Source organism: Alosa sapidissima, chromosome 18 (assembly GCF_018492685.1).
Source record: "Alosa sapidissima isolate fAloSap1 chromosome 18, fAloSap1.pri, whole genome shotgun sequence".
NCBI lineage: Eukaryota > Metazoa > Chordata > Actinopteri > Clupeiformes > Clupeidae > Alosa > Alosa sapidissima.
Genome location: NC_055974.1, coordinates 8579806 through 8605516, shown reverse-complemented (window position 1 = coordinate 8605516; position 25711 = coordinate 8579806). Strand labels below are relative to the sequence as shown.

Below are 25711 nucleotides of genomic sequence, written 5' to 3'. Positions count from 1 at the left end.
ACGCACACACACACAACACTTTTTGTCACCTCCAGATGTAGTTGGCCCATTAGTGATAAGGGCTCTGTCTACACACGACATTGGGAAAGTTCACACACACACACACACACACACACACTTGTTTGTCGCCTCCAGGTGTAATACTGTAAGCCTATGAGGGGCTGATAGGGGCTCTGCCTACACACGACATTGGGAAAGTTCACACACACATAACGTTACTCGACACAGGCAACGAGACACGGGAACGGCATGGGTAGGCGGAGAGCGACGATCTGAAACACACGTGGTAAACACACATGTGCCGGAACTACGGGTCTAGCCTACATATGTGTATCATGTGATTTCACAGTTCAATTGTGCTATTAAAATGACCTTCCTATGTGTTCCTATAGGTTTTTCCACTATACTGTGAACCAAAATCTGACATCCCATTGAATAAAAACTAAATTCTTACATTATTAACTTTAGAATGAAAAGGGTGCTTAATACTGAGTAAACAGATGAATAGTTAAGCATAACATTCACTTCAATTAGTGGCTTTTCATATTCTCTATTGCTCCTAGATGCATCAGAATGCTTTCTACTCTATCACAAGCATTTTGCATTAAACTATTTACATAACATGGAAGATGCACATTTCCATAATTCCAGTAGTTCAGATGCGCAACTGTGTCAACTCTTGGTTTGAACACAAAATATTCTGAAGGTTTTATAGTAGGAAAGGTTTGAATCTGATATGCGTGTATGTGTGTGTGTGTGTGTGTTGGCGTATGACACACTTTAACCCACCTGTATACTGTAGCTCAGCTCTTCTCTTCCGGTTCTGGAGGGGATGAGAGATAACGGCACATGGCATTAAGCCAGTACCACACACACACACACACACACACACACACACACACACTTATCTCTGTAGGCCCAAAAACGTACTGAACACATGCACAGAGAAACACATATACTGTACACACACAACAAAATCAACAGGATATTAGTGACAAACAATGACAGGAAAACAAGGTGAAAAAAACAACAACAGCGGTATTTTGTGTCAGTGAGGGTGTTTTTATTTCCTTTGGTTCAGCCTGATGACACATAGGCCTTTTCCTGCTAACTTTGTATCAAGGCAAAGTTGAAAGCACAGAGCAGTAAAAAACAAAGTCTGCCGTTCACATTGCCTCACTTTCCCCTTCTATTGTAACTTTTTTTCTTTCTTAAAGGCGGTTAAAATAACTCGGTTTTGAAATTTAAAAATGACCTTTTCGTAGCACTTTCAAACAAATGCTCAAACTCAAACAAATGCTCACCCTCTCAGGAGATATTTCTGAAATTGAACAGGCCCAATGCAGATATGGCTAATAATTGTTCTGCAGATGCTCAATCTTGTATGTGTAAAAGATCCTGTTTGTAGATACCTTTAACTTTTTCAGAATCTACTTGCCCAGTGTGCCTGTGTGTCTCACACAGTTCTAAGCTGCATCTACGTGTATCTGTCTACATGTGCTCGTCTCCTGGACTCTACGCTGAGAACGGGTAGGACAGCAGCAGAGCCTGCCCGGGCCCAAGCTCCAGAGCGTCCAGGTCCACCATGGTGTCCTGTGCGTGCCGTTCCAGGTCAGTGCTGTATCGGACCTGGGCCTGCGCGGGCAGCTCCGGCTGGGTGAGCTGAAGCGTGACGGCGGCCGAGCCCCAGTTGAGCGCGGTCAGGAAGCGCTCGCTCTGGTCCCAGACGCGCACGTACGCCAGGGAGGAGGTGGCGTTGTGCAGGCCCACATAGTCGCCGTGGGCCAGCGAGCGCTCCTTACCACGCAGGTCGCTCAGCGCCCGGAACCAGTCCCGCCGAGACTTCAGCTCTGCTCTTAGCTCCTACAGGTGCGAAAGAAAGAAAGAAAGAAAGAGAGAATGAAAGAAAGAATGAAAGAAAGAAAGTGGGCCAGTTACAGAGAAGTGGTTTTCAATATCAGGCCGTAATAGACAGAGAGAAAGCAGAAAAGAGTGAGAGAGAGAGAGAGAGAGAGAGAGAGAGAGAGAAAGAGTGCAAATACGAAGTTAGAAATGTGGTAACAGTGAAAAATGTAACAATCACTAACATTACAGTATTTCAAAATGTGAGTGACAGCAGTTTCTGGTTACTAAGGTGACAAGTACACTTAAAGCACCTTTGCTGTAGTATTTGTTTCATCTTCAGGTCCCTCATAGTCCCACACCATGGCAGGATAAATGGTCTCCTAGAGAAAGAACATCACACCATGACAAGCATGTAAGGAGAAGATAGTGATTTGTAAAAGTGTTCTGTTGTCAATTGAAGACAAAGACTGCAACAGAGCATACACTTTCACGTCACTCATAAACCTCTCAACTTCATGTTTTCGTTTTCGCCCACAACATAATTTCTCACCGTTCATCTCTCTCCCCCCCCCCCCGAAGCCCCCCACACCATCCCCCTGCTTCGCTTCTCTCCCACATCATACATCACTCAGTTTCACTCAGCCCATCTCTCTCCGTCTGCCTGTAACAACCTTCCCCTCTCTGTCTTTTCTTTTCATCCCCTCTTCTCACATCACCTCCTCAAGGTCAATCGTGTCACTGTAGCTGAATAGAAGTGTGATGGGTGATGTGTGATGCCCCTCTCCTCTCCCCCTCTCGGTTCATCTTGCCTCTCCTCACCTAATCCTCAGGGCCAATCTCATCTCTAGTTGAACACAGATAGGCCACACTCCACACTCCTTGATATCTTTTTCATGCCCCCACCTCTCTCTTTCTCTCCCCTCTTATCATCTCTCCTTTCTTAGTCTTTGAAGTCATTGTAGTTGAACACAGATGTACCACTGCACAACTCCCCCCCCCCCCCCCCCCCCCCAACTCCTAATCTGGTCCTCGAGGTCCCTAATCCTGACTGTAGAAGACAGGCGTGCCTCTCCACATGCCCCCTCTCATCCCCTGCTCTCTCTTTCTCTCTCTCTCTTTCCCCTCTGCCCCCCCCCCACAGGACGTTTTGAATTTGCCTAAACATTTTCCTTCGGTTCTTCTATTGAAAACATGTTTACGTGCCTTTATCAGATTGAACGTAGATATATGTGCCACACTGGTGTTGCATGAGGTTGCATGAGAGTTCATAAACACACAAACGCTGTCATCTATGATGAGCCTGTTTCAAATCAGCACCAGAGACGGTATATTAAGGATCTTTGTCAGCACTTTCCCCCCATTGACTGCACAGATTCAGTCACTTAAGGAACGTTTAATGACACTAACCTCGGCTGCCATATGGAACAACGAAAAATGTTCTTTTGTTGAATTAGATTTTATTTCCGACTGTGATTGGTTGCATCCCTAAGGCCCACAATTTATTACCTTATAAGCTCACACACTCTTAAATCAAATGTGTTGTTTTTAACACATCTCTACATGTCCAGATAGGGACAACGCAGTTTGTTTTAAGAGTGCACACTCGTCTCCACCCCTCACCTGGTCCTCGAGTCCGATCTCGTCGCCGTAGTTGAACACGGGCGTGCCGGGCAGCGTGAACAGGAGGAGCTGGTAGAGGCGCAGCAGCTTTGGCGTGACCAGCGAGGCCAGGTGACCCTTGGTGGGCCGGCTCAGGCACCAGCCCTGGCTGGTCTGCAGGTGGCTGGTATGGAGCTGCTCGATGGTGGAGGCCCAGGACTGGCCGCTGGCCGCAGGGTCCAGCTCGGGCAGCAGCAGGTTCATGCCCGTGCTGTTGAGCAACTCCACCGCGTCGGATATCGGGAGTCTGTCCGCCACACCTATCAGAGCTCTAACAGGGTGACGAGATAGGAAAGTGATAGAAAGGCAGGAAGAGCAAAAGAAGAAAGGTTTTAACACTGTCTTGTATGAGAAATACACTTACATTACACTACTGTACTTATTCAGAATTCTGAATATTCAGTCACATGTAGCACTACTACTGTGTGACCAGCAGAGGTCGCTGTTGACTGTTCATCTCCATTTTATCTAATACACTTCTCCATTAGCAACTTTTTTTTACTTAAGGCAAGTAGGGCGCCAAAAAAATGGATATTTGACTCTCTGTGATTTATGTTCATAGAACGTTCCCTGTCAGAAAGGCTGAAGGTCAAGGTGTGGTTCTTTCATGCAAGCCGGACGGCTCGGAACACAGAGACAAGAACACTAGGCCTACCTTTTCTTGGCCCCTTCCACCTCCTCCACCTGCAGAGTAGCCAACAGTGGAGTCCACCGCTCAGGGCTGACGGGGTAAACCCGATCCAGCGAGTACAGCAGGACGCCGTCCAGCCCTTTATCCGCCCAGAACTCCAAGGCCTCCTGCAGCACAAACACACTGGTCAGAAGATGAAGTGACGCTACAGTCTTGACCTATAGCCTGGACTAGCATCTTGTCCTCTGGCTTCACTTTCTGATGTCTATAACTGACCTTGAGTCTCAGGGCCATGTTGCTAAATCCGCTGAACCATTCATTGGCGGCACTTTCGTAGTTAGGTGTCAAGTCCAAAACAATGGAAATACCTGGACCAAAAGAAATGCAACAACATAAATAACGTTGAAATGAATTATAAAGATACGAAGATGGGATAAATGATAAGACAAGAATGATGAAAATTAAATTATATATGGCATCATATCAGTGTCAGTCAATGTGTTTTAAACATGGGATTATATTTCCATTTTAAAAAGGGACAATTTGGATTGGCAGAACCACCATTCTAATCTCAGGTTACTGCCCACAGACTAGACCCAGGCTAATATGCCATGTCACCTCTACACCACTGACTGAAGGGTCTTGTCATATACAGTACATATTACATACAAGGTCGTTGTCCTTGTATTTGAGTATCCATTTTCTGTGGAGCAAGCAATATCTCCCAAACTTTGTACATATGCCAGTGTGTGTGAGTGCATGTGTGTGTGTGTATGTGTGTGTGTGTGTGTGTGTGTGTGCTCACCCTTCTTGTGAGCGCGTTCCATCAGACTGGCCAACTGCTCCATAGACCCGCCGTGGGAGTCAATGGCCTTCAGGTTCAGCGTAGGTTCCTGGTTGACCTGAACAGTGTGGAGAGGACCGAGGATCAAGCCCTTGACCTTCAGCTGATTCAGCAGATCCAACTTCTCCTCCACTCCTGAGAAAACAACACAGGGGAGAGAAGGAAGTGAGCCAAAAAGAGAAAAGGAAAAAGAGAAGAGAGGGTAGAGATTGTGTGACGGAGGAGAGACAAAGAGCACACAAGGAACGAGAGAGAGAGAGAGAGAGAGAGAGAGAGAGAGAGAGTGAACAGCCAATTATTTTCAATCATTAAACCAGGTTAATGGCAAGGTTCCCAAGGACAAATCAGTATTCAGTCACAAAATGGCATTCAGAGCATTTAGTTCCAGCTTCCAATCAGCCATGAACCAATGACTAATACCCCCTACATACATACATACACACACACACACACACACACACACACACACAGACTGTGGTGTGGTGATGAAATAAGGGAGGAGATGAGCGAGGTCAGCTGTCCACATGGTATGCATAGCAGGACGTAGTCACAAGACAGGCTTGAAGCGCTGACCAGCCACCCAGCATACTGGCTGGCACACACAGAGACATGCTCAGTAGAGCGTTGTGTGCTTCCCTTTTGCAGTTAGGGAGTATCATTCACTACCCTTCAAATCTGACAAGGGAAATGCTATGGTGTACTGTGAAATGACACAATGTATACTGTTCCAAAGCTGGTCATTTATTTTAAGTCTGGTTTTAATTTCAAAACCTGTCACTATGGACATAACCTCTTAAAGAGTCTGTAGAAGTGTCAAAAGCAGTTTACAGATATCTTTTGATACCATTTCCTCCAGCCCTGTCCATTAGAATATGGTTGAACATTCTGGAAAATTCAGACATGATGGAAAGGCACCAACCTGCCAGGCCCTTGTCGCCAGCAAAGGCCTCTAAATCTCTGATCTGGTACAAAGGCCCTTCATTCCACCAGTTCATCTCGGGCAGAGGCTTGCAGCGTGGGGCCTGGATAATGATCACGATAGCCCCAGCCAACATGCCCACCCAGCCGAGCCAGAATAAAACCAGCAAGAGCCAGCGAGTCCGGACCCATCTATTTCGGGGAGAAAAAAAAACAAACATTTTCAGGGTTTTGTTGCGTTTTCACAAGACACTGTGATGTACATTTTATTTCTGCTTTAATGTGGCTGTTTTGACCCACCCTGCGGTGCCTGCAACTCGCATAAGTTCTTCTTTTGACAGGCCGGTGAATTTCACCTCTGAGTCCTCTGGGACCTTCACCTTCACGGAGCCGTTTTTCTCGCCCGAACCATCTCCGGTCATCGGCTGCTTCTCGTCCAACTCGTTGAGCTCCACTTCCTTCATCTCGACTTCTTTACTCATGGTAAAAAAAAAAAACGCTAAATAATGAAAGCTGATTTAATTTTCGGACAATGCAAAGAAGTGACATTGTATCCCTCTTAATTTTCACCAAAACCTATAGCGACTGATAAATAGGCTATAACAGATCAGATCAGAGGGTAACGTTAAGTAGCCTATGCATCAGTTTATCCATCACTTTGTAGGCTATCACCCTACTTAGGCTACATTAACCACAACGCTTATCCCTATAGGCTCGTTAATGTAAAGAAAGTATTGACCGCTGTCCAACTCAGGAAAAAAAAACAAAATGCACATTTTCTGCTCACCTTTTTAAAATTGGAAAATTTGAAGATAGGGTCCCGTGTCGACCGTACGTTCCCTGAACGTTAGTCCTTTACTGCGACCACAAGGTGAAACAACTGTCCAATTTATAAACTTCCAACACACGTTCACTCACGCTCCGCCTACTGCAAAATAGGGGAACATCATGATAACTAGCACTTCGCACTCTTGGCACTTCTGATTAGACTGGAGAACTGTACACGCATAGAGTGTTGGAGATTTTTTTTGTTATCAAAAACTGCGTCGGCAGCTAAGCTCACGCATATAGACGGCTATGCAGCATGCTTCAGATGGGTTCTCTGCGGGTCCCTCCACCCCGGTTTGTTCTCATGAAGAGTTCAGGAATGTCTCAAACAAGCAAAATGCTTGAAAAGAGCATGTTTCAAACTGATACTAAAGTGAGAAAAATATCAAGTCAGTGTTAAAAGGGTAGGCTATATGAGCCTCAGTCGAATTGAGCACATCTTAAAACTGAACAGTATGGAGTGGTGAAAAGCTTTTATGATTATTTATGTGCTTTCAAACACAGCTCAGACCTACTTTATGTAACCAGTCATACAATGCTTTTAAACCAAAGTTCAAGAACATCATATCCTGAATCAGCTAACTGTCTTCATGAGATAACCTTATCAACATTTGACAGTACATAACCTTTAACACAAGCACTGTAGTTATATGCATCCAGAATGTGATTGGATGGGCCTGTCCTGTCCAGAAAGGCCTTTACAATAGGCTCATGCAATTGCCTGTTTAATATGAACATTTGCCACAAAAAAATCCCTGTTTTCATAATGAAAATTGCCTATAGAAGAATTGGCTGTTAAGTTCAGAATTTGATCAGAGATGTAGACAACTAGCCTTTTTCTTGTAAACAAAATCAACTTAAGCACACTCAGGTTGAGATGACTATATGTCACTGTTGCTCATCTGTCCATCATTGTATTTAGCCCGCCCATACAATTTGATGGGCCTGAACACATCTTGACTGCATGTGTATATAGACTTCTTAATAGACCAAAAGACTTATGGGGACCAAAGTTTCCCAAACTCAAAGTTTGTGGGCGGGTAAATTCAGGCTTCTCCAGGCTAGTGGAACAGCATGATCTTTTTCATAAACTCAAGATTAAATCATTATAAATTAAGTCAACCATTCACTGAAAAGAAGTTAGACAAGGTGTTCTGCAGGTATATGCTAGGAGTTCCAGAGAAACCTGGCAGCCTGTTTCAAAGCCTGCAGTGCTCTGTGCCAGATTTCCAAAACGACCTCCTGAGTTACCATTTGGTTGAAAACACTCACCATTCATTTAGCTGTTTGAGTTCAGATTGCAACAAAGTTAATCATAAAGGCGAAAGCAGTGCTTGATGACTTTATATACTCACCAAAATAGCAACATACCGATGTTTTTTCCAGTTGTTTCCTGCATATCTGTTTAGAAACATTTAATTCTGAATGGTCTGAAACAAAATGGCTTCCAGGCATCCTGCTACAACATCCATTGTGAGCCTCTTGGCACTCCAGCTGTATCCATAAAACACCACCTGCACACTGTTTATGCTCTCAGCTTGAGCAGAGTGGAGGATATCTGAAGAATATCTCCCTCACAACACACACACACACACTCACCCACTGTGACTGAAGCAGGAGAGAGAGAGAGACAGACAGACAGAGAGAGAAAGAGCCCTGCAAAAACTTCTGGGAGATAGCAGCATCTTCACTATTAATGGCCAACACCCATTAATTTTGTTTCCTCTGTGTACAGTGAAACACTCACTCTCACAAACACACAGCTATTACACTCTTAAGCTTGATTTATGGATGGTTCTCAAACACAACAGCTCTAATCCTCGAAATCACTCTATATAGTTGGTTTGTCAGTTTGCATGCTATAAGCAGTGTGCACTGCGTGCATTTTGTGTCTGTTTAAATCTAGTTTATGTGTTAAGGAAGCACCTTAACTTGAACAACCATTCTCTCTCTCTCTGTTTCTCACTCAGTCTGACTCTCCATCACACTCTCTCACACACATACACACACATGACCTCTAACCGACTTCCCCCACTTGGCCAAAAGTGAGCAGCAGCAACCGTAACCATCCAGCTTATGAGGAAAAGTCTCTGAGCCAAAGTAGTCCATCCAATCTATTCTTCATCCCCACAGTGCAGGGGTTGTTGGGTTGTCGGGTTTACGTGGAGAGCAGAGCATGCTAAAGGGGTGGTGGGGGATGATCCGCCTCTGTGAACTCGTGTTCAAAGACCACCACATGTATAAAAAAAAAATCACAGAAACAACAAACACTGAAGCAAAGTGGGGGGTAGGAAATATGTCTTTGTGAGAGAGTTTCCGTTCTTTATCTGGAAAGGGGTTTTCATGTTGGCAATGCCCTTTGATGTCACTATTGCTATTTTGAGTCTAATGATTCAAAAACATTTCATTCTTTTCAAGGTGCAGTTCAGAATAAGTTTAATCCACCACATTTCTGTCTCTTAAAAAACGGCCTGGTTCTGTGAGCGGGAAACAAAAGTGACTAGAACTGAGTCATATATAAGTAATTCCACCCAATTCAAGACTTTTCTTTAGGACAGGGGTCTCCAACCGGTCGCTTGCAAGCACAGGTACAGCTTCCCACCTGTTTCTGAGTAGCTCTCCAAAAGGTTCAAGGAAAATAATAATAAAATAATAATAAAAAAACTAAATCTGATAACAGTCACTTTGTAAACCTGTTAAATGGGGCCCAGTCTCTAGCCTCACACATTGACCATGAGATACACGCAATTTACAGATCTCACGCTAAAGTTGTTGCTTCCTCACATATGTTATTAATTTGATTATTAAATAAAGTTGAACTGATGACGGAATCCGTTCATTTTGTACAGCAGGGGTCTCCAATAGGTAGCTCGTAAGCTAGTAGCCCCCACTGTTTCTGTGTAGTTCTCTAAAAGGTTCAACGAAAGTGTTCATCTGATAACAGTCACTTGGTAAACCTGTTAAACAGGTATTTTAAGCCTCACGCATTGATTATGAGATTATGTAATATACAGTATCTGATCGCTTACTGTCACTCCCATGTCCTTATCCCTTATCTTATAACTTTACCTGTCTAACTGACCATTGCACTTCCAGCATTACAGTTGTAAACTGCACTGTTCTCTTCACAGCGTCCATCTCTCCCCTCTTGCCTCCTGTCCACTCTTGGGTTTAGTCTGTTGTCCTATCCTGGCTGCCCCTTTTAATATTCGTCTCTCATTTCAAGTTGGATCTAGACAGTGGAGCAGTTGCTAATTTCTCTTTCTCTCTCTCTCTTTCTCTTTCTCTCTCTCTCTCTCTCTCTCTCACCCTCACACACACACATCTCTCTCTGTGCTTCTCTCTCAGGACAGAAACAATGTCGGAGTGTTTTCTCGCGTGACAGAGCACAGAATGTTGGCCCCTGCGGCGACTTCAGTGAGGAGAATTTCAAATAGTCTGAGGGGCACCAGGGCCATGGGGATTACAATTAGTGTCCCTCCATGGGAGACACACCACCCCCAGGCTGCTATTTTAGCATAAAAGGCCCAGAGGAGGGCGGTTTGGTCAACACGTTTAATTCCAAAGTTATTACTTCAGTAGAATTGTTCCTCACAACCCAAATTAAACACAACATATTTCCCAAAAATAGTAATATATATGGAGTACATATACTGGGAGAGACTGGGTGGCTAGACAAGGAGATTATCCTCATATTTGTCACTACTGTTTGTGGGACATCCTTTTCTGTTTTTAAAGTTAAAATGACATCCTCCTGAATTGCTTTCTCTCTTCTCCAGCTCCGGCACTGTAAATAGGCCTACCTTATGATTCTGCAGGGGTCGAGTTAGCAGAGCAGTTTTGGTCTATATGATCAACTGAGAAAGGTGAATGCTACAGTGAGCTCATGAATTGTTGTTTTATCCCCCCTGCTCTTTTGAGCCACATTTGTGTTTGGAGAGCTCCTCTCACCCCCCTCCTCTCACCCCTCACCCCCCTCCACCCCCCTCCTCTTACCCCCCTCCTGAAAAGCACATCACTCCCATTCATTATTCTTCCCACGAGCCTACTATAAAGGGGTCCTTGTGTACAGTGTTTGCATGCATGAGGCTGCGGTGCCCTCTATAGCTATTACTGAATACAGCACAATTTGGACAATTCCCTGTCAACATTAGGGCTGAGGTGCACAGTCATTTTTTTTTTTTTTTTTTTGCGATCAAGTTTTTATTTTAATTCAATAAAGCCATAAACCAAAACACAAAAACCATCATATGGCACTCCTTTTGCAAACACACAATATGCAGTTTTAGTTTGTCATGCCCTGAAAAGTGAACACAAATGGTTACATCAAATCACAGACAGAGGGTTCCACAAGACGGAAGGCCACTGCTGTGCAACGGTCAATCCCAACATACAAATCCACACAAGGGATTTGAACATTGTTTTTTTAATTGTTAATGTTTGGGTAAATGTATTTTTGTTTCTTGTCCTATTTCAACACTTTCTGTGACCTAGCTTACAAATTGCTGATGCAATACACATTTCATGCATGTCTTTATGACAATAAATCATCATCATCATTCACTTAAACCTACATTTCTAGAAAAGTATTTCTTGTTAAAGATAGAAAAGAACAGAAACAAACTGGGAACCCCTTTGGAGCCTATTCAATGAAGTGAACAGCATTACGTTTATAACTAGAAAGTTAATATCAAGCTCAAGGTGGAAGAGAGAGTAGTTCAACTTAAACGACCTTTATGACTTTATGATCAAGTTCAAGTAGTTTATTGTCATGTAGGCTACTTAAAAGGAATTATAAGCAGGCCAATGGAATTGTGTGCTCAAGAGCCAGCTCAACTTTAAAGAATAGATTAAAAGTTTGTGTGTGGGAGGATTGGTGTGTGGGTATGGTGTGTGTGTTGGGGGGTATGGTGCAATGTGAGAGTGTGGGGGTATGTTGTAATGGTGTGTGAGTGTGTGTGTGTGTGTGTCAGGGCCGTAGTCACCATAGACATTGAGGGGGACGTGTCCCCCACAATATTCAAATGTGACAAAAATGTCCCCTCCAATTATACGGACATAGAAAGAAAAAGAAAGAAAGAATAAACGCTATACTACAGGAAAGCAACAAGCACCACCATCTGAAATGGAACCAAACATAAATAACGCACAAATTAGTGACCTTAGGGATGGTTCCAGAGTAGCCTATATCTACCCCTGAGTGGTTTGTCCTGGTGGTTTTCCGTTTTGTTAGTGGCATGCGCTATCAAATTTAGGCCTACTGCACCCTATACGATGGTATGGGCTGTCAAGAATATCGCAAAAGCTACCGGTACAATTCCCACAAAACTTGTTGGAAAGGTGTAGCACAGGCTTAGCCTGGCCTTTGCCTGCCTACGTTCTTCCGGTCGATTTATTTTCCCTATACAGTACTGCGAAGTCAGAGAGTCTGGTTTCCAGGCTAGCACAGGCTAAGGAAATCCCATACATTTTGAGCCGATCAGACTCAAAGGGAACTTTTAAACATTTTCCATATTGTAGCCTATAAATAATGCATTCATATGCTAGTAGTAATGTCAGAAATGACCCTATTAGGCCTCTTAAATGGTTGTTGCATCTTGCATAGCCTATTATTTAGATGCACACCCAATCGCGCATTCCATGCAGGCAAAACGTAGTCAAATGTGGCGACGGCACGAGTTGGGGAAAACGTTTACAATGCACTGGCGGTGATAGCCTACAGTTAATGTGAATCGCGGACAATAAGCAAAGAAAGGAATGTGCACCTCCATTCACCAATTAAACGCTGTAGTAGGCCTAGTGTTTGTACATGTTGGCACAAACCGTCATTTCTGCCAGAAGCCAGCCTATAATGCAGGGGGTAACATGAAGTGAGTCAGACATAAGAGGGGCCTGTCTTTCCTGAATCCTGTCCCTCTCACATTGCACCATACCCCCCAACACACACACCATACCCACACACCAATCCTCCCACACACAAACTTTTAATCTATTCTTTAAAGTTGAGCTGGCTCTTGAGCACACAATTCCATTGGCCTGCTTATAATTCCTTTTAAGTAGCCTACATGACAATAAACTACTTGAACTTGATCATAAAGTCATAAAGGTCGTTTAAGTTGAACTACTCTCTCTTCCACCTTGAGCTTGATATTAACTTTCTAGTTATAAACGTAATGCTGTAACTACTTTAAAATTGTATTAGCCGCCAGCATAATAATATATAAATTAAAAGACAAAATCGTAGGCCTATTGGCTAGGTCCAATAAGTCTACGCCTTAGTTAAAAAATCATCAGGTGTAAGTAATAAGTCAAAGAACCACTACATTCTGTGTAATATAGAAGTTAACAAAGATACTCTAGTGTGTAATTTCTTTTAAAATATACATTTTGAAGACAAATGGAGTCACCACAGGTCCAGGGATAGACTACTGAATGGGCATAATGCAGGCCCAAGAGCTCAGGAGGCCCTGAAGCCCAAGTCTCTGCATGAAGTTGCTTCTTCTCCACCCTTCTCTTTTCACAAAACTCACCAGAAGCCATCATTTAAAAAGGGTCATTTTTTTACAAATCTTCCATGGGGGAATGCCTTAGAGAATGCATCTGTTCCCAGGGGTTCATAATCCATCCATGCCATGTATGTCCGTCAAAAGTTTGGAATACCCTAATTGACTGACTTAACTAACGATTTGTTTGTGATTGTGTCCCCCCCCCCCCCCCCCCATCTAAAACGTATGCTGTATTGTAGACTAGGCCAAAGTCCTTTTAGGCAAGTCCCTCCACTCGGCGGCCATTTGACAACGCTTTTTGGGCACTCGTCGGGCATCCATTTCGGAAGAAATGCGCGTGTACAAGGCTTCACGACACCAATCTTGCTCCAGCGGATATCTACAATTCAGTTGCAGATATCCACTATGTGAATTACGGATATCTGCAATTGAATTGTAGATATCTGTAATTCCAGTTAGAGATATCTACAATTTGATTCTGACTAGTCATAACTCCAGTTGAAGATGTTTAATTCACTTCAATTCAAGATATTTACATGTTCCTTTTCAGATATCTTGAATTAAGTTTTGACTAGGCAAAATGACATTGTAGATATCTGTAAATGGAATTTTGACTAGTCAAAATGACGTTGTAGATATCTCAAACTGGAGTTAGGGATAGTCATAATTTGATTGTAGATATCTATTATCAAGTTATATCTTGAATGAGTTTTGATTAGAGATATCTGAAATTGGAGATATCTATAACTTTCATTCTGCCTAGTCAAAATGTAATTATAGATATCTTGAATTAGTTTTGACTAGGCGAAATGACGTTAGAGATATCTGTATTGCTATGCAAATTAGGCCCGCATCCCACTTTAGGCGGGAGAAGAGCGTGTTGTTGTTCAAATCATCAAATCACATAGCACCTGTTAACTGTTAACTTTGTAATTAGCACTAATTAGCACCATGTCAGAGCAGCCAGAGGGCGAAGGAGTTTTTAATCGTCTTTTTAATGCTGCAGCCTATGCAAGACAGGAGCTGGCAGCAAGAATTGATGATTCAATGTTGCTTTGATTTTTTCGATTACAGCCAACACCATTATGAATGGAATTTCCTGTAGATGGTGCTGGTGCATTTAGTAGCCTAGGCCTACTAATTTATGTAGGCTACGAAACAGAGATCAAGCCAGTTGATAACGTGAGAGTCTAATAAACCTGCACGGTGTCCCTGAGTTTTAGTTATTTTAGATGTCAACGAGACATACAGCCTGCTTATTCTTCTTCCATTCATAGAAATAAGGAAATAAGCCCACTTTTTCTTCGATTATGTTGGCGAGGGGAAATTAGCTGACAGAGAATGTCTAATAAGTAGATGGGCTCTGCTACGGAACTAAAGAGCAACGTCTTGCACAACTACATGTACCGCATAGCGGTACAAAATATGACCGCCGCTCAGTCCTGTACAGCCGTTCCGCGAAAATAAATCACACTTCAATTTGTCTCCATATTTTACTCCATCCCCCACTCTTGAAACTTTTGTGTATGCTTGTTTGGCATGCCTGAGTGTGTGTGTGTGTGCGGCTGCACAGAAAGTAGCCTACTGGTGCTGAAAAGGTGAATAGATTGTAGAATAGCCAAAGAAGATGTAGCATTGTTATAAAACCTTTAAAATCTCTAAACAATCACAAGTAGGGCAGTTCATCACAGTTCATCCATTGCAACTGGACTGATGAAAGGTCACTTACACCTGTAGGCTACATTGTATTTGGGAAAAGCAAAAGGTATCAGCATAATGTTATTTATTTATTTATTTATTTATGTATTTTTAAACAAAAACATCTCTGTCAGTTCCATGCCGTTTTCAACAGCTATCAAAAACAAAGGTCATTTTTGGATGGATGGATTTTTTGTGAATGTTTCTTCTTCTACATAAGATTTTAGTCATCTTTAGTTCATGTAATACTTTATTGTCAATGCACAAATTAAGTAACAGTAGGCCTAGTCTGAAACTTTATTGTTAATGCACAAATTAAGTAACAGTAGCCTAGTCTGAAACTAAATGCTGTTTTACATCTAACCAGTGGTGCAAATAACTGACATGTCCAAATGGGCCTTGATGAAATGCGTCGCTAGACTGTTCATACACACTTTAACGGGCCAAAGTTGAAGAGCTTTTGTCCGTTATTGTTAGTGAAAATATAGGCTGATTCATGTTCCCTTGCATTGTTTAACTGAGGTCCATGGCTAGTCTGGCTTTCATCAGACCAAGCTCAATCTTTTAAGAAATCAAAAAATAAATAGCGGGCAGATCAGGCTGGGTTCACCCAGCCTAGTCCATAGGCACCCGATATTGTTTAATTTTCCGATTGAGATATACACGCTCTGGTTATTCTAAATGCAAAAATGCATCAGGGAGTTATGACAAAACGGTAAATAACAAACTAGATCCTAATAGAAAGCTGTTAGCTTCCCTAAGCTACAGGTAGGATTATAAGGTAGGCCTATTTACAACATAAATTGCCAATAGGCTATGCAATTTGCACAAATAAAATCTCCTTTGGAAACCAATGGCTTACGCCTTACAGTATCAAGCGGACTTAAACTGTCATATCGTGGCGAAAAATTGTAATAACATTCAAGCAGCTCCATGAGTCAAGGAAAGCGCGAATGAAGTAGCCACTTCTAAATGGGACCCACTACACAGTAGCTTAAGGTGTGTTGCTAAAGCAGCCATAATGAAATGAAGGTGTCATTGGATACTTCACACACACGTGCTTTTTAATTTCACAGACTACAACTACCAAGCTGTAATCAAAGCACATCGATTCCCCTCTCACACCATGCACGCACTTAAAACAAAATAAACAGGCGTCTCAGTCTCACGCATGTATAGGCAAAACTGTATCAGACCGGTGTAACGTTGGTAAATCTTCCATTGCACAGAATGATTTTGTAGCACGTGCAATTAATGACAGTCGAAAGATACAAACAGTGCTGCTATACATTTGCTTGGTATAACCGCATTTATAGTTTTCTACAAATGCAATAAATCAAATGCCTCCATCACTCAACCAACGCTAACGGTAACATTACCTAGGTCCTTATTGATATTACAAGATTAACGTACCTGCAGTAAAAGCATGTCCGATAAACATCCTGAGATTTATTTCGGCTTCAAGAAGAAATGGGAATTACACTTCATGTGAACATCGTCCTATCCTTATTAGATGTTCGCTGCAGTAAATTACAGTCCTTGTATGAAGCGTCCATTGTTTTTTCCAACCCACTTTTAACGTCCAACAAAATTACGTCTCACTGCAACGATGCGCCATCTAGTGGACAAACGACTACTTCTCGCCAATACTGAAAATGCAGCCATGATGATGATGATGAATATTTATTTTGGCTTTCTTTTAATCCTACTGAACCCCGGGGACGAAATGAAATTTTTCCGTAAAAGTCTAGTGGGGCTACATACCCACCAAATTTCATGTACCCCGGTGGTTCGGTGTCCCAGGTATCAATGACCAAAAATTCAGGGAGTAGATGAAGGGAAAAATTCTTGAATTGTGTGCATGTGTGCGTGTACAAATTTATGTTTATGTGTGTGGGTGTGGGTGTGTGTGTGTGTGTGTGTATGTGCGTGCTTGTGTGTTTGCCTGCGTATGTGTGTTTGTGCATGTGCATGCATGCGTACATATGTCTACTGTGTGAGTATGTGTCATACGTATGATTACTGTAAATGTATGTGTGTGCGTGTGTATCTGTTTATGCACATGTGTGCACATGGAATGGGTTAACATGACCCCTGGAGGCAAACATACGGAAAAAATTGGTCATCCTAGGCCCTACAGTTCTCAAGATATTCACAGAGAACTGTGTCTGCCCTACCCTCCTTTCGGGCGGTCCAGTCCAGCGGGGGGGCTACAGATCAAAACGAAGAATGACGGTTCCATGCTATCCATGTGGGGGTACATGCCCACCAAGTTTTGTGTACCCCGGTCTTTCAGTGTCCCGGGAATCCTTGTTGGTGTACGTCACTAAATGTACACATAAATTATTTTATTGTAAGGCCCCCCATGAACGAAAGTACACAAAACTTGGCATGCATTCGGAGGGTGTCATAATGATCCTACACTTTTAATTTCGTGCAGTTTTGACCTTGTCAGCCAGAGATATTGTGATGAAAACACCTAATTTTTTGCTTTTTAATTTTTAACTAGGTGGCACTATACATGAAATAAGTGGTAATGGGATGGGTTGACATGCCCCCTTAAGACCAACATACATAAAAAAGGTGGACCTCCTAGGCCCAACGGTTATCGAGATATTCACAGAAAACTGTCTCCGGCCACCTACAGGCCAGTTGGTGTATAGTAACATAAATTAATTTATTGTGTGGCCCCCCATGAACGGAATTCCACAAAACTTGGCGTGCATACAGAGGGTGTCATAATGATCCTACAATTCCAATTTCGTGCAGTTTTGACTATGTTAGGTCACAGATACCTTCAATTACAACACCTCATTTTTACTTTTTTGTGTTTAACTAGGTGGCGCTATACATGAAATGAGTGGTTATGGAATGGGTTGACATGGCCCCTTGAGATCAACATACAAAAAAAAATGGTCCTCCTAAACCCTACAGTTTTCGAGATATTCACAGAAAACTGTGTTTGCCCTACCCTCCTTTCGGGGGTCCAGTCCAGCGGGGGGGCTACAGATCAAAACGAAAAACGATGGTTCCATGCTATCCATGTGGGGTTACATGCCCACCAAGTTTCGTGTACCCCGGTCTTTCAGTGTCCCGGGAATCATTGACGGAAATTTGAGCATGCGAAAAAGAAAAAAAAAAAAAAAAAAAATCTGACTAAACCTATATGACCGCCGCTTCGCTGCGCGGCGGTCATAATAATTTGCACTAGTCATAATGACGTTTGAGATATCTTCACCTTTTATTCTGCCTAGCCAAAACTGAATTAAAGATATCTGCAATTGCCATTTAGATGTGTGACGAGTTGAATGTTGTTTTCAATGACGTGATGACAGATATCTGTAATTCAGTTTTGCCTAGTCAAAACTAAATTACAGATATCTCTATCTGACCTTTCGACTAGTCACAATTACGTTACAGATATCTTGAATGACAATTCCAACTATCCAAAATGTAATTGCGACTAGTCAGAAAGACGTTGTTGATATCTACAATGTTAATTCAAGACAGTCAAACTTAGCGGGTAAATGATAAAATCGCTTGCCATACTGACTAAGCCTACTGTATGATTTGCTGCTGCATCTTTTACCCACCTCCACTGCGGTTCGCCGTCTTCTAAAAGGGGCGTGGACAAACAAGATCTGCGCACGCGTTCCTCCAAGCAGGAAGTAGCAGAGAACCCAAACATATGACCAGTGACAGTAAGCGACAAAAGCACGCCTGTGTGTAGTTGCTGAACGCATATCCTTAATAATCAAAGATGTCCAGGAAGGTTAAGGAGGAGTATTATCGGTTCTTTTCCGTGACCGATACACGCACCCACGAGAAAGGACATACGGAATACAAAGTTATGGCGAGGGTCAGTCCTGTAAATTAACGTTAACGTTTACCTAGCTATCAACCTACTGCTAACACAACCGATGCCGTTAGCTATTAAGTTGCACATAACTGACGTCTTGACATTATTGCTGTTGCATGACACGTTTGTAAGAGCGAGGGGTTGTCATTCCCAAACAGTCATATCAGGTCCTGTTTCCTTTTAGAATTACCCTGATGGTCGGATAACTTACTTAACATTTCAGGCAGGTTCCCATGTTTATGACCCTGGAACCCGGATACAACACTGATAATTGCATTATCTATCTTTCATTTTGCAATCATTTTACATGGTAAATACTAGCCTCACATATAGCCCTAGGTTGAAATCTGAAGTCGGTCTTAACGCATTGTTTTCTGGCCTGATTTGCTGCACCTCGTGATGCCTGCTCGAAGCCTGCCTTCCCCCACTGCTGCTTAGTGGGGGGTGAGTCTGCATCCTTGCACCCAGCAGCAACATTTCTCAAAACTCTTCACCCTCTCTGTTCACAGTTTGTGTCAAAGAGAAGACCTGAAGATGTGAAGGAGGTAAGTTCAAAATGAATTTTTTTTTTTTTTTTGGGTGTTTTGTTAACCAAATGAGTACACAGCCCAGCGTACATAGCAGAGTTATACATAATTTAATAAAAGGGTTTCCCTAAAGAAATGCAAAACTGCTGTCAACACGTTTCACCAGTTTGGCAACCCGAGTAGGCCTACATTTACTTTACCATTCTTATATCTTTCATATCAGTTTATGTTGAGAGAGGTTTTGAATACCACAAAAATGATATCTGATATTGATATTGTATGATACGTCTGAAAAGTGTGTGAAAGGCACCGATATGGCGATTTGTTCCAGAAATATATAAAAAAAAGACACGTCCTTTTCTGGACTGTTAAGAGTTTACATAAAATATGATATCTTGAATGAATCTTTAATAACCTGTTCTTCTGAATATATATAGGCCTACTGATGGTGATGATGAATTGATAAGTACTGGTGTGCCGTTGTTTTGATTGACAGGTGGTGGTGTGGCGTAGGTACTCCGAACTGAAGAAGCTGCACGGGGAGCTAGCCTACACCCATAGGAACCTTTTCCGACGGCAAGAGGAGTTTCCCCCCTTCCCCCGCGCACAAGTTTTTGGTACGTCCCACCAGATGTCTCAGAGAACTGTAACGTGTGTAGAATGTTGAAATGAAAACCTGTTGACTTCAATGTCAGATTCAAACATGTAATGAAGTATAAGAGGATGCTAGAGCTCATCTGTTTTAGAGAGAAACCAGGGATAATACATCTTTTTGATGGTGGTCCCTCAGTATTTCTCTTTAAACTACTTTTTTGAAGTTCAGCAGATAGTAATCCACCGCTGTTGGCCGGTATTCAGTCCTCAGTTTTGCTCCTCCTTATTGGCTTCCATTTGTTCCAGAGGTTTCAAAACAATATGTACACTGTACACATGGTGCAGATGGGTCACATGGGCCTGTATGTGTGCTGTTGGCTGCAGCATGTTTTCATAGAAACCTGAAGGACAAATTGCTATTACTGCTCCATGGTATACAGTGGTTCCTTAATGTATACAGAAACACTATTTTATTGGCACAGGGGGAATGTCATGCACTTTGGAGCTGTTTATGTTTAAACTGCTGATGCCTTTAGAACTGTGCTTCAGGAATGGCTATGAAAGAAATGGAAGACAATGGAGAGAGGCGATGAAAAGTCTGAGATATAATCGCTAGACCCATAGCTTAGCTTACTGTGTTCCACCATTCCAGAGACAAGCAGCAATAATGACCTGCATGCATGGAACTTATGTTTCAATAGAACTAGCTGACTGACCTTGCCGCCTCCTCTCTCCCTCTCTCTCTACCTCTCTCTCCCTCTCTCTCTACCTCCCTCTCCGTCTCTCTCTACCTCTCTCTCCGTCTCTCAGGGCGGTTTGATGAAGCGGTCATTCAGGAAAGGATGAAGGCTGCTGAGGCCATGCTGCTTTTCACCACCAATATCCCAGCACTGTACAATAGCCCTCAGCTCAAAGAGTTTTTCAGGGTCAGCCTCTCTCTCTCGCTCTCTCTCTCTCTCGCGCTCTCTCTCTCTCTCTCGCTCTCTCTCTCTCTCTCTCTCTCTCTATATATATATATATATATATATATATATATATATATATATATATATATCTGTCTGTCTGTCTGTCTATCTCTTCCTCATTTCTCTTGCAGTAGAACAGCTTTCAATGCAGATATCTCTTAATGTTGAGACACACATACACTGCTACACCTTTCAGCTCAAGCACTTTCTCTTAGCGATACAAATATACACACGGCGGCACCCAAAAACATCAATACACTACACTACAAAACTGCAATACCTTGTCAGTGTTACAAGCATGAGGACATTGCTTATCTTCTTAAATACAGCTTTATTATATGCACTCCCAGCTACAGTTATAGTCAGTCAGTTGCAGTTACAGACACCAGGAGGACACCAATGAGGTGGAATTTATTCATTCAAGCACAAATGCGTTCTACTTGTCTAATATACTGGATCCCAGCCCACCATTTACTTTTAGTTACTGTTACTGATTTAGTTGTTGTTCAATGAAAGCCGTTTCGAACAATGCTCAAATCCTGTGCCATGTGATAAACCTGCACACAATATATGACATATGATGATACAATCTCCTCTACAACGCCTCTTTTCTCTCTCTCTCTGTCTCTCTCTCTGTCTCTCTGTCTCTCTGTCTCTCTCTCTCTCTCTCTCTCTCTCTCTCCTGTTACTCAGGGAGGTGAGGTGACCCGGCCGCTGGACCCCCCGGTCGTCTCCTCCACCGATCTCCCTCCCCCTCTCATCCCGCTGCCCAAGGGCTCGTCCACGCTGCAGGCTGAGGAGGAGCAGGGCCGCGAGGCGCCCCTGCTGCCCCAGGAGCTGGACTCAGACGTGGGCTCGGAGGGGGACGAACCCGAGGTCGGGCTGGAGGCCTACGGGGAGATGGAGAGCAGCTCGCTCCCGCCTTCCCCACCTTCCCCGGCCAAGGAGGTGACACAAACGCGCGCAGAGTCACCGGAGAACAACGGAACAGAAGAACCGCCATCTGCCAGAGGTAACTCAAGAAAACGATGTGGAACAGCCAACCAAAACAATCAAAAGAGCTTATCACAAGGGAATCAGGTGCTCATTTGTTAACCTGATAACCTGATTTCGTAGCCTGATGTTTTAGTAACGTTAATGTTTGGTAACAGTTAACATAATGTAATGTGATGACCTATGAGCGATATCGATAGTGATGCTCCTTGTTATTCCTTGTAAATGCACGGTAGTTGTCACGTAAGCAAATGTCTCTCTGAAGCAAAAGGAAATGTTGACCAGAAGAATCGTTACTTTCAAGAAAAGTAGAAAATGTGTCTCATTCTTTATCATTCAATAATGAGGCAACAACCTGTCTGTTTTGTGCAAGGACAAATGCATACGAGTAGTCTATGAGAAGGAGAGAAAAATAGCACAACTTCAGAGACACGTCTTTCAGTAGAACCAAGACCCAGGAAAGACGGTGATGCGGCCATGAACATAGTTATAAGTGAAGCAACAGGCAAAGAAATTTAACGATGAACTGTTGTTGGAATGGCTGAAAGTTAACTTATGCTGCAGTGTCCGAATATCATATGCCCAGAAAAGGCATGTTATTTAGAAAGTAAACATCAGTCTTGAATACAATAGCAGAACATAAAAAAGTTGATGCACAGGTGTGCCCTAAAGCGAGGGTTGCTAATATTTACTCACTTGATAAAAGCACGGACATAGGCTGATGTTAAATGCGCAACTAGCTCAGGGTTCTAATGACCGTTTTGAGATAACGGAGGATTTTCCCATCATGCCCTATTGCACTGGCCCCCTATAAGAAGACCTCTGGCCCCCCTATAAGAAGACCTCTTGGCCCCCCTGTAAGAAGACCTCTTGGCCCCCCTATAAGAAGTGGCCCATCGGTCATTTGAGTTTGAGACCTCTTTATAGTGGCTTTATAGTGACCATTAAGCTTACAGTATATATAGTTACCATAAGCCTGTGTTCTCTAGAAATGTAAGGGAAACATTTGCAGGGCCATTGTCCACTAATTTACCCACAGAAAAATATGAATCATACTTTTCAGATACCAGAAGAATTATTTAGTGTGTTAAGAGATAAGTAGATAAGAGATATGATATACTGTAATGTAATTTGAAAATGACTCTGACCCTGTATGTCGTCCACTCCAGATACCTCTCCCGCACCCCCGGCCTCCACCACAGAGAAGCCTGATGAATCTCAGGAGGAATTTGATTTGCTCTTTGACACGGCAGGGGAGGGGCCTGTAGACAACGCTCCACCCCCTCCTCTCTCTGACACTGACCTGGCTATCTTTGATCCATGTGCCAAAGAAGGTGTGACTCATCTCATATTTCCTATTGTTGCTCAGGGCCAAATGAAGGTCCCAATCTCTCAAATTACAATATACTTCAATACCAACCAACCAACTAATATTTCTAATCCCCTCAGTTTATTGAATTATCTGAATTGTAAACTGTAACTCCCATCAGTATCTCTTAATGCAGTTCCAACTTTTAGCCAGAAGAGGGGGCAGGTAGGTTATCTGAAATGACCATGAACACATCCATATGATGTTGCCAGCTTGGGGTTGGCATGAGAAGATGGATAGTCAGTTGGAGAGTGCTGTTATTGTGCACTCCGATTGGTCTCTTTCCCTGGCTGTCTGCCGCACTTATCATCATGGCCAAGCTTTGATCTTACCGGAATGGGAAAGGGTGACTGAGGCATGGACACCATGTTTTAAACCTCTTATTGTATATCAATGTTGTTATACAGACAGCAGTGTATTGACGCAAGGCTATTTCTGATAAGATCTCTGACAAAGTGTTTCTTGTCTTGCACAGACCAACCTTACGGCTCGTTTGACAACTCCGAGCTGCTCTCCACAGCTGTTGCCAATGAGAGCGGCAAATCGGCCGGGGAGGCGGGATACCTGGCCCAGGCGGCCAATGAGTTGAACGCTGCCCTGGAGAAGGAGAAGGAAGGGGACTACGGTGCGGCCATCCTTCAATACAGAACAGCGGTCGATATTCTGATCAAAGGTGTACACGGTGAGAGAGAGCACAAGCAGATGGAGTAGAATAGAAGTGAGTTTGGAGGGGCCCCTCAAGGGTTCCGCCTCGAAGAGCCACTGTGCTGGTGGACAGACATGAGCTCGTTATGCACTTATTCTGCCGGGGGGCAGGGGATAGTTCATTTGTTGAGATTTGAAATAGGATGCCCAGACAAATAAGTCAGTCTATTTTCAGTTCACTCCTTTTCTTCACTTCATTCTTTCCTTCACTGCCCTCACTCTTGATGCCTAAGTCGTTCTAATGGCCTTTCTCCTATTTCAAATATGTCCTTCTTCTGTCTTCTTATTATGCTCCTACTGGACTTCATCTTCATTTTTTGTCTCTCTCTCTCTCTCTCTCTCTCTCTTTCTCTCTCTCTCCCTCTCTCTCTCCCTCTCTCTCAGGAGACCCAGACCCCCAGCGCAGGGACTCTGTGAAAAGGCGAACCGCTCAGTACCTGCAGCACGCAGAGACGTTGCTCAACCTGCACTCCCCCACACACACTCCCACACACACTCAGCACCAGAGCACATAGAGCCGCTCCACACACACACACACACACACACACACACACACTCACACTCAGCAACAGAACACATAGACCCACTTCTCTGCAGACCCCACTTACAACTGTGGCACTTGAACAAACACACACACACAAACACTATCTCACATGCACCTACACACAGACAGACACACACACACACTTTCTCACACACAAATACTGTAGATGTTCTATGTGCCGACTCCATTATTTCAAACACAGCCACCTAAATATAGCTTGTAAACACTGTTATGTAGCCACTAATGGGACCATTGGCACACATGTGTTTAGATTTAAACCAAAAAAAAAACACCCTTTTTTTTTTTTCTATGAAAACAATTTTCACACACAAACCACATATGATGGATGGACACAGCTAGATTAATCAACCGCCATTAGATCAAAATTACACACAAACACTAAAACACACACACACAGAGAGAGAGAGAGAGAGAGAGAGAGAGAGAGAGAGAGAGAGAGAGAGAGAGAGAGAGAGAGAGAAAGCTCACACAACTTGAATGTCTTTACACTCACAAGTCACTGCACACCCTTCAGATTATCCATGGTACGTTGTGCTCCTCCACCGAAGTGCGTCCACCCACACCCGATGACTCCTACTCCCCATGCGCTCAGTGCCTCTTCAGCACACCTACGGACACTCACGCCACCTACTCCACGGCATAAATATCACTATGCAGACACTTTAAAGCACAAGTGGGTGGACTCCTTGTGTACGAAGAAGGACTTGACTGGAAAAGAGTATTTTAAAAACTGAAATCTACTGTGACCTACATACTCTAAAAATCAAAAAGCCTTAACGAGTGTCCTTTCAGCTTCTGTATTTATCTAAACTTTAATTTATATTCACTTTTGAAATTTTACACGCATGTATGATGGCATTGTAAATAATGTTTTGTTTCTATGTTGTAAGGTATTTTGTACATAAGAGAAATAGACTGGAATGATCAAAGGCTTTGTGCTGGGCTTGTTTTTACCTCAACGCACCACAAGGTGTCTCTGTGGAGCAAAAGTGTTTGGTAGGCCAAATTAGTTCACTTGTGATCAAGACATCAAAAATGGATGAATCCTCATTGCCATTCAAACCTATACTTAAAAGAGTACTTAGACACCTAAAGCTACTCTCCCTCTCCCGCTGCCGTGGCGACCCAGAGACAGTGGAAGGATGGACGGAGGGTGTTGATGGGAGAGATAACAGACCAGGCCCAGGGAGGGGGAAGTGAAAAGA

At 43.1% G+C, this 25711-nt stretch overlaps 2 protein-coding genes and 1 long non-coding RNA gene across 4 annotated transcripts; 1 reads left to right on the top strand and 2 right to left on the bottom strand.

The window, feature by feature from the left end:
* Nucleotides 1-1041: 1041 nt before the first annotated feature.
* On the bottom strand, nucleotides 1042-6943 carry slc3a2a (solute carrier family 3 member 2a). Of its 2 annotated transcripts, none has more exons than XM_042070350.1 (9): nucleotides 6685-6943; nucleotides 6198-6396; nucleotides 5899-6089; nucleotides 4941-5114; nucleotides 4412-4503; nucleotides 4160-4302; nucleotides 3466-3775; nucleotides 2157-2225; nucleotides 1042-1863 (listed from the first exon to the last, which is right to left on the bottom strand). In XM_042070350.1, exons 2-9 carry the CDS (start codon nucleotides 6377-6379, stop codon nucleotides 1516-1518), a joined length of 1509 nt encoding a protein of 502 aa, XP_041926284.1. In that variant the 5' UTR covers nucleotides 6380-6396; nucleotides 6685-6943; the 3' UTR covers nucleotides 1042-1515. The 2 variants fall into 2 exon arrangements, with proteins under 2 accessions (XP_041926284.1, XP_041926285.1); XM_042070351.1 differs by having other exon boundaries at nucleotides 6198-6369; nucleotides 6685-6853.
* Nucleotides 6944-18575: 11632 nt separating this feature from the next.
* Nucleotides 18576-25436, top strand: snx15 (sorting nexin 15). The gene is made up of 8 exons (XM_042070926.1): nucleotides 18576-18788; nucleotides 19298-19333; nucleotides 19812-19932; nucleotides 20720-20835; nucleotides 21568-21886; nucleotides 23037-23201; nucleotides 23712-23918; nucleotides 24326-25436. The coding sequence occupies exons 1-8, from the start codon at nucleotides 18690-18692 to the stop codon at nucleotides 24454-24456; spliced, it is 1194 nt and encodes a 397-aa protein (XP_041926860.1). The 5' UTR covers nucleotides 18576-18689; the 3' UTR covers nucleotides 24457-25436.
* On the bottom strand, nucleotides 20719-21503 carry LOC121690397. The gene is made up of 2 exons (XR_006025056.1): nucleotides 21261-21503; nucleotides 20719-20865 (listed from the first exon to the last, which is right to left on the bottom strand). It is a non-coding gene; the product is annotated as an uncharacterized LOC121690397 (long non-coding RNA).
* Nucleotides 25437-25711: the final 275 nt, after the last annotated feature.

Excerpts from the sequence above, each read along its gene's own strand:
- slc3a2a (XM_042070350.1), bottom strand. The coding sequence starts at position 6,379 with ATGAGTAAAGAAGTCGAGATGAAGGAAGTGGAGCTCAACGAGTTGGAC. Across the intron at positions 6,090-6,197 it reads CGAGTTGCAGGCACCGCAGG|ATGGGTCCGGACTCGCTGGC; the intron begins GTGGGTCAAAAC and ends TCCCCGAAATAG. Across the intron at positions 5,115-5,898 it reads TGGCGACAAGGGCCTGGCAG|GAGTGGAGGAGAAGTTGGAT; the intron begins GTTGGTGCCTTT and ends TTGTTTTCTCAG.
- snx15 (XM_042070926.1), top strand. The coding sequence starts at position 18,690 with ATGTCCAGGAAGGTTAAGGAGGAGTATTATCGGTTCTTTTCCGTGACC. Across the intron at positions 19,933-20,719 it reads CCCCCGCGCACAAGTTTTTG|GGCGGTTTGATGAAGCGGTC; the intron begins GTACGTCCCACC and ends TCCGTCTCTCAG. Across the intron at positions 20,836-21,567 it reads AGCTCAAAGAGTTTTTCAGG|GGAGGTGAGGTGACCCGGCC; the intron begins GTCAGCCTCTCT and ends CCTGTTACTCAG.